General features: G+C 48.3%; 1 protein-coding gene across 1 annotated transcript; it reads right to left on the bottom strand.

The window, feature by feature from the left end:
• Positions 1–2,621: 2,621 nt before the first annotated feature.
• On the bottom strand, positions 2,622–8,079 carry LOC127320543 (DYRK-family kinase pom1). Its single transcript, XM_051349827.2, has 8 exons — positions 7,627–8,079; positions 6,803–7,429; positions 6,154–6,457; positions 5,783–6,062; positions 5,321–5,428; positions 4,725–5,003; positions 3,917–4,060; positions 2,622–3,075 (listed from the first exon to the last, which is right to left on the bottom strand). Exons 1-8 carry the CDS (start codon positions 7,838–7,840, stop codon positions 2,899–2,901), a joined length of 2,133 nt encoding a protein of 710 aa, XP_051205787.1. The 5' UTR covers positions 7,841–8,079; the 3' UTR covers positions 2,622–2,898.
• Positions 8,080–8,498: the final 419 nt, after the last annotated feature.

An 8,498-nucleotide genomic window follows, 5' to 3' on the forward strand; every position in this document is an offset into this window, starting at 1 on the left:
TCACTCAAGCCGGAATGCCTCTCTTGACCAATGTTGCTTCGTGAAGACTCACAAATGCTCCTCCATACACTATGATGGGAAAGCTCCATTGATGCACATCTTCACAAGTCCATTATCATCAAATGGACGGCAAGCTTCAAGTATGTGATTCACTTGGGACGCTCATCTTGAACTTGCCCAACTCAACCTTGTATCTTCACATACTCACATAAGATAGAGCATGGCTAATATTGAGTTCCACATAAGAACTCCATCTTCATTTCTTCTTATTGATCATATCACATATATATATATCTTCATACCGATGATCTTGATGCCAATACACAAGATATACCTTTATCTTCATGGCATCCATACTTGAATCCAACACATGGAGAGCAAGTAGTACCTATGGAATATTCCTTCATATAAACTCAATGAAACATTAGTCCATAGGGGTTGTCATTAATTACCAAAACCACACATAGGGGCAATGTACCCTTACAACGTCGTCCCCAGTGTACATTCCGTGAGTGGTGTCTCTGTCGACACCGGGTTCTACAACGACGACCCCTCCGCCACTACCGGGTGCGTGACGCCAAACTTGTCACCGCACTACTAGGATACGCTGCCGCATGGCGTCTTCAACCCCAACGCCGTCTTCTACTCCCCGGCGTACGAGCAAGTGCCCCATCGCGAGCCAAGATCTGGTGCGCACGGCGCCCCGTTCACTGGCCGCAGAGGCCCGCTCGAATTCGAGGGCGCCGGTGCTGAGAAGGAGGAGGAGGAGGAGGAGGAGGAGGAGGAGGAGGAGGAGGGGGAGGGGGTGGAGGACGACGACGGCGAGGACGAAGAGGGCGGCGATGAAGAGGACGACGAGGACGCGGGTGCCGTGGAGGATGGCGATGATCTCGTGGAGGTTGTCGCGGCCGGCGTGAGGAAGAAGAAGAAGAAGGCGGAGGCCCCAAGTGGACGGTTCTGGAGGATCAATGTCTCTACGAGTCGTGGTCGACGGTGAGCCATGACTCCATCATCGGCGCCAACCAAAAGTACGGGAAGTATTGGGCGAGGATCAAGGCCGAGTTCGATGAGCGCAAGCTAATCAACATCGACTACAACAAAGTGACAATGAAGAGGAGCCAAAAGGCAATGCCGACGCGATGGGCCATCATCCAGGCGTCGGTGAACATGTTCCATGGGTTCCATCACGAGGTCGATACCACAGGCAACAACGGCATCAACGTCAGCGGCGTGGTACGACTCTTTCTTAGCTAATCTGTAGCGCCTACATTTTGTTCGACGATCTGTGATTGTGTTTCCTGTTGTTAGTTCGACAAGGCCATGGATATGTAGCGGAAGAACTCGGAGGGGAAGTGCTATAGCAAGCTCAAAAAACGAGAAATGGCGGCTGACGCGTGTTTCGTTGTTGAAGGGGAAGCGTCGATGGCAACATCGGGGTGTCCTATCGACAACAAGGCCGCCTTGGCCGACGCTGCGTCGACCGAGAAGACGCAGGCGTCAATTACGCAGTGCCTCGCCGAGATCTCCTTGACCATGCTCTCCCGCGACAAAAAGACCGACGAAAGATGGGCGGCGCTGCTCAAGAGGCAAGAGGAGAAGATGGAGCTCAAGAAACGCAAGAACGACATGTCCCTGCTGACAGTGTCGACAGAAGGAATGTCTCCCCGGACGCGGGCGGCGCACAACTTCTTCAAATACCAGATCCTCAACGACATCGAAGCCAAAATAGCGGCGGCCGAGGCAGCAACAGCAACCCCAACCCCAGAGCAAGAGCCGGCAGACGCGTTGCGACAGCATCTGCTAGTACACCTGCGTCAGCCTCTGCCTCGGCATCAGCGTCGCCCAGCCCTTCCCCTTCTTCTAATTTTTACGTCGGCTTGTAATATGATCGCACGCCCGGTACTTCAGCGAGAACGATCTCTTTTGAATGCAAGTTTTTTGAATTTCTGTTTGTGGACGGCGTTTGGGGTACGCGGCTGGGGAGCGGCATCCCCAAACGCGGCATGAACAAAACACATCCCCCAAACGCTCGATCCGGCGACGTTTGGGAGACGCGGTTGGAGATGCTCTTAGAGCATCTCCACTCATGCCCCCGGGTAGCCCCCCGGGGCCTCTTTTTTTCATCCGGACTGACGAAACTAGCCCAGTCACGCCCCCAGCTTCTCGTTTTCTCCGGATTTGGGCCTAAATCCGGACGGACTCCCCAGGCCATCCTCGGTTTCCCGGGGTGTTGCCGGGGACTCCGGATGGAGAAATTCCGCGATCTGGCCCGCGTGTTAGTGAAGATTCCATGCTCTAGCCCGCGTAAATTCCCCGGGACGGCTGGAACTTCGGCGCTCCCCAGGCCAAATTTTCCTCCAATGCGGACGAAAATTTCGCCGGATTTGGTCGTGGGGAGCGCCAACGAGTGGGGATGCTCTTAAGAACCAGTCGGACAAAACTATCACCATACGAGTACTGTAAGTCGCAGTATTGGATGGATGCAGACTTTTTTTTTTTGAGCTTCAGTATTTGCTCCAAACCGAATATCAAAGAGATACAAATATGCAAACAAGAAGTACATCGGAGAACTATTTACTTCAAACTGAATATCTAAGAGATAAAGATAAACACAGGACAGCTTAAACAAAACTTGATTTGCTATACTATGAATTAGAAGTACATCGGAGAACTATTTAAAATTGCCCATCAGAGTAAACGCCAGCTGTACAGATAGGAACCTTTTCTCATATATACATGCATGAGAAGGTATGTATTCACCTCGCAAAACAGGCCAAGGGTTGCCTGAAAGAGAAAACGCAAGGACGAAATCTAGCTGCAAAAGAAAAAAGTTTCGTTTCATGAGATGAGGAACTTAAAAAATGTCCCTCCGTGTGAAGAATTGTTTTGATCGGCAGCTCAACGATATGTGTGTGAAAACCATCTATGCCGCAACGCTTCCCTGGCTGTTGGTCTCTTTCTGGGGTTAACTTGCAGAAGGCAAGACAGAAAATCAACAAACTTGGAGTCGGAGCATCGCAAGTGGTGCCGCAAGGAGGATTTCTCTGGTACCAAATACTCCAGCTGATCCGTCTCCTAGAAAAAGAAGAGCAATGGAGTTGGAAAAATAAACGACACGTTCTAAATAAATCTAGTGTGGTCATGATAACATTGGAAGTGCCATAGAACAAATGGGATCCTTATGCCAGGAGATGTTTATAGCAATGACAAACAAGTTTGTTTTTAAAGATTATGCGCAGGGATGGTGTTCACCTAATTGGCATACTCAATGCGAATGAGGAGGGAACCAGATCCCAAAGAAGTAAAGACGAACATGGTTATCCCACGAGACCAACTGCGAAAAACACCTCCCACAGCTACTAAAACACAATGATACAATTCCTCCACTAACAGAAGGCAACAGTTCTTCCAACTAGTATCTTGTTATTGCGAAGCTACTTATGCAGAGCATTTAAGTTTTTTGACTTTGATTTCTTCAAAACTCAAGATGTTCTATACAGCATAATAATTTCTTTTAGTTATGTGGCATAACAAAATTTAGAACAAAAGCTGCAATGTGAATAACTTCTATGGCAGCGTACTTGTGAACAATAATGTCACTGGCATTCACCATGCCAAGCATGTGGGATACAAAGAGGTCCTGAAGGCAGAACTAAGACTAGTTTTTCCAGATGACATTCAGAAATCCAAGGATTAGAATGAAAAACAGCACATAATTTTGCTCCAACTAAAGTGTGCATACAGACTAAATTATGTTGATATCACGTTAAGCACATCGAAGTCAAACAAAGATTGGACAACAAAGTACCAAAATAATATTGGTTTTCTTATAAATATACTTAAAAGTGCTCCTGGTGGAACTTGTGATGTTTGACGAGACTGGCACAAGCTGAAAGAAGTGAACAAGATTCTGTACCTCATTCTTGTGGAAAAGGTCATACTCTTCTGTAAAGTACTTCTGAGTCTCCTGTCCCAATGCAAGCATCTTGGTGTCAATTGGGCCAACTATTCCAATTATCCGGGCAAGAATGGTTGACACTGATTCATTAGGAAAGAGCACCTGTGACATGTAGCCAGCGTCCTCAGTCACAAGGAGTCCTCACTCACAAGGAGTTCTACTTCTTTAGGAAACGGAAGAACATGCTTTTTTCTTGGACTATTAGAACATGGATATTATACAGACAGATGTAATTCTACCGGTACCAGGCATCTCATTAGCTTGTCAGTTCTTACTCTAGAGGTGCACCTCTGAAATTATTTTTCAAGTGTTTTGAACAAAGATTCTAGACACATTATCTCCAATTCATACTAGATCAACAGTTGGTTCTGTTATATATCAATGCTAGTACAAGGTCCTTCTTTGCTTTTGAATTAACTCTCTAGTTTCTACACACTTTCGTATTAACATCCTTAAGACCACAAAGGAGATCCTACTCAACCTGTGAAGGGTGGAAGAAGAACCTATAGCATTCAAGTATGTTACAGTCTTCTTGGGATGAAGCAAGTGATTAAACAAGCACAAATAATAAGCCTCGATCAGAATCTTAACTGCCAGAGATTACGGGGATAAGTTAAAAAATCAGACATATATTAATTTTGTCGTAGATAATATTTGATTGTGATTGGATTAAACCATGTTATTGAAGATAAAATGTCGATATGCCTTGAGAATTCCATGTAAACCAAACAAAAATGGAGTTTAGTAAGTCAACATGTAAACTTACTTCACCAGTGTACAGCTCAGCGAAGATGCAGCCAAGAGACCAAATGTCAATCTTCTGGTCATATGGGAGACCCAGAATGATCTCAGGAGCGCGGTAAGAACGTGATTGAACATATAGGATTAAGTTGTCTGATAAGAAGCAACTGCTTCCAAGATCAATAACCTTAATTTCACATCTGCTGTAGCTCTTCATCAGGATATTCTCAGGTTTCAGGTCACAGTGAACTATATTTAAATTATGCAAATACACCAAGGCTTCTAAGCACTGTCGAGCTATAGCCTGAAAACAAGGGAACGTCTCATTTTTTAGTATTCACATTTTAAATGAACTATATATTCTTAAAATATATTCCAGACTACCCAAAATTATCACTTGGAGAGAAAAATGGGAAAGAAGGGCCAAAACACAAATGTATCTTCCTTTAAAGCTACATTGTACAAGGTCAGCTGCGAATGATTTGATATGGTGCCGTTAATTTTAATTTTTCACTGATGAGATAATTCATGAATTCAAAATGTATACAAGAAGGTTACAAAGGGTGCTTCAGTAGCCGAATAGACGGAGATGCTCTCAAGAAAAAGAAAATAGTCAGATACCTGTATTCTGGGCAATGAAAAGTAGACCTCATCACCAGACTCCTGGTTATACTTTTGAAATTCATATAGATTTGCCCGTAGTAATTCGGTGACAATGAAAAGATGTTCCTGTTGATTGTTTCAGCTGTCAGCATTATCCGATGTCAAAAATGAAATAAGTGCAGGAATTAATAGTTGACAGGCCCATAACTGAATCAGACATTGTGCATTAAGAGAATACATCAACAACAACATCAAAGCCTTTTGTCCCAACTCCCAAGCAAGTTGGGGTAGGCTAGATATGAAACCCACGAGGAAACGTATGGAAACCACAAGGAGAAAAAGACAAAAGAGTAAACTAAGATTGTGGCACATAGAGTGAACATAATTATTTGCCTTTTACAGAAATTTATCTCCACAAATTGTAAGGTATGGTGTAAAAGTAAACCAACATTTTAATTGAATTTATCTCCATATCAATACCTGATAGTAGAAAAAATCATATAGGCGTAATATATGATGTGCATCTGCCGGATCATGTTTATTTACAAACTTAAGGAGCTTTATCTCATCCAAGCTCTGATCAAAGAAATCCTTGTCGTTTTTAATTATTTTAAGGCAGACATCCATTCCCGTGCAAAGATCGCGTGCCTGTACGACCCTGCTGAATGCAGCTGAACCAAGATATTCAGTGATACGATATCTTCCGGCAACAACTGAATCTACCACAATAGGAAATTCTTTGGTTTCTTCAAAGCCAGTCCTGCAGGAGAAGCTTATCATATGAGCATATGAGTACATCCAAATAACTATTAGGGAGCAGAAATAATTAGAAAAGGTATTGGATAGTGAACCTGTTCTTCCGGTGGAAAATTCTCAGCTCAAATTCTTCATATTCTTGATGAAAAATAGAGCTTGCAAGATCAATGTCTGTTTTTGGACCTTCCCCGATTTTATGAGTAGTGGTATTTTGAACATTTGTATCTGCTGACCCAAAGTCCTCCATCTCATAAACATCTTCAGGAGTGACAATCTCAGGAAATGGATGCACGCTGTAACTACTCTTTAGAAGTTCTTTGTCATCGAGAATTTTCTCATCTGTTACAATGTCAATATCTAGTTCATTATTTACTCTGAAGTCAGGGTCAAACCTACAGCCTGAAAGAGATTACAAAGTCAGAACTGAACCACCTAGTCCACACGGAAAAAAAAAAGGAGTTCACATGCGAATAATAGTGAATTTTGGAATTACAAAGTCATGCAAATCTGGATCAGCCAAACTTCATCTTATTAAACAGCAAAAATCACATCATAATTCAAGTTTGTTATCAATGTTCTAGAATTGCAACAGTCAGGCGCTGGTACAAAATATATTGTCTGAATCTCTTCAGGAAACTACCCAATTACGACGTCAAACTGAATCGTATGTTGAGCTTGTCAAAGAATTCTGCGAAACACGACAAATGATCGTGAGGAATTATGAAGGAGGCCAGAAGCACTTACTGTTAAGAGCATCTGCTTCTTCACCCAGGTACGGACTAAGCATCTGAAGTTCCTTCTCCAGCGCACTCAGATCAAACTCCTGGTCACCCCCAGTCCTGGAATCCACCAATGGAGCGCCCTTGAGCGCGGCACCGTCATTGCGCCTGAACTGAAGCGCGTCTGCGCCGCACTCGTCCAGCACCTCCGTCAGGTCATCCATGATCTGGTACCTCCCGTACACGGCAGACCAGGAATCACTCACAGACTCCAGACCATCCTTCTCCGTTTCCCCATGGCAGCACCTGCAGGGCGGCGACGTGTACACCTCCGCGCGCCCTGCAGAGCCCGCGTCGTCCTTGCTACGCGCGTGCCGCCGGCCGCCGTCGTCGCGTGTCTCGCTCCGCCGCGCGCTGGCGTCGGGGCCGACGATGAACTTGTCCTCCTCGTCGCCGTCGCCGTCGCCGCTCGTGCCGCTCCCCGGCGGCGGCTCGCGGTGGAGCGGGCGGTCGGCGTGGAGCCAGTTGTCGCCGAAGAAGAGGTCGGAGGTGTCGTACTCGCGCGCCGTGCGGAAGTCCACCTCCGAGGACGACGACGCCGCCTCCGACGGCGCGCGCGGCGGCGACCATATCCCGTACGGATTCAGCAGCCCTGAATGACCGACAAAATTCGGGTCAGAAACCCGAGCAAAAGCACGTATACAGAGTTGACGAATGCGTCTCGTGGAGATCGAGATTTACAGCGTCAGTTGCCAGTTCGTCACACACTCACTCACACGCACGCGCGCGCCGAGGGAGGGTTCGGCGCATTGGTGGGGGGAATGGAATTCCCGGTGTCGCGGCCCGTACCTGAAGGCGAGGAGCTCGTGCTGAGGAAGGCGTCGGAGGAGGAGCTGGAGCACGGGCTGGCGAGCGCGGCCCGGGAGTCGGCGTAGGAGGCGCCCAGCCGCAGCGGCGGGAGCCGGGGGCCGTCGGAGTCGGTGGATTCGCCGCCCGCCGAGCGCGCCGCGAGGACGCCGTCCCGGAGCGCGAAGCCGTGCCCGGCGTGGGCGGGGAACTCCATGACGCCGCCGCTCTCCACGCCGGACGCCGCCGAGTAAGCCAGCGAACTGAGCCACACAGTCACGCGCGCCCAACGTGCCTCCGCCGCTCACCCTGCGCCGCCATCATTTGAAGCGAAGCGAAGCGAGTGGGCACCGTACGGGAGGAGAGCGAGAGCGAGAGAGGAGCACTAGCAGAGCAGAGGGCGAAGGAGCAGCGGCCGCACGGGATCCAAGCCAACAACACGCACGGTCAGCAGCGGCTGACAGGCGGGGCCCCGCCCGCAGGCCAGGGCCAGCGAGTCGATGTCGGCGTCGGCCCGGAGGCCGCTGTCGCCGGTGGGTGGTCGGGTCACCTGGTCAGGGTCAGGGTGGCCGCGACGATCCGATGTGGAGGGAGCGGAGCCGTCATTATTGTCAGTCGCTGTTGCGCTGGACGTCCTCCCCTGCTCTGCTCCGGTGGGGGGATTCTCTGCGCTGCGCTCGAACCGATCGTGAGGGACACGGCGGACGGATCTACTACCAGCGGCCAGCCAGAGGCAACGACGCCAGATCTGCCGTGGCAGGCCCGCCTCGCATCGCACCTTTCCCGACCCTGCCGTTCGATCGAACCACACCTGCTCCGGCTTTAGCGAGCAGCTGAGCATAATGGCGTCGCGTAGTACACATTCCAGCCGAGCG

This window comes from Lolium perenne, chromosome 1 (assembly GCF_019359855.2).
Source record: "Lolium perenne isolate Kyuss_39 chromosome 1, Kyuss_2.0, whole genome shotgun sequence".
NCBI lineage: Eukaryota > Viridiplantae > Streptophyta > Magnoliopsida > Poales > Poaceae > Lolium > Lolium perenne.

What these genes read in the sequence shown, in the direction of transcription:
- LOC127320543 (XM_051349827.2), bottom strand. Translation starts at nt 7,840, where the DNA reads ATGGAGTTCCCCGCCCACGCCGGGCACGGCTTCGCGCTCCGGGACGGC. An exon ending in AGAAGCAGATGCTCTTAACA is followed by an intron (nt 6,458 to 6,802) that starts GTAAGTGCTTCT and finishes AATCTCTTTCAG; the next exon opens with GCTGTAGGTTTGACCCTGAC. An exon ending in ATTTTCCACCGGAAGAACAG is followed by an intron (nt 6,063 to 6,153) that starts GTTCACTATCCA and finishes CTTCTCCTGCAG; the next exon opens with GACTGGCTTTGAAGAAACCA.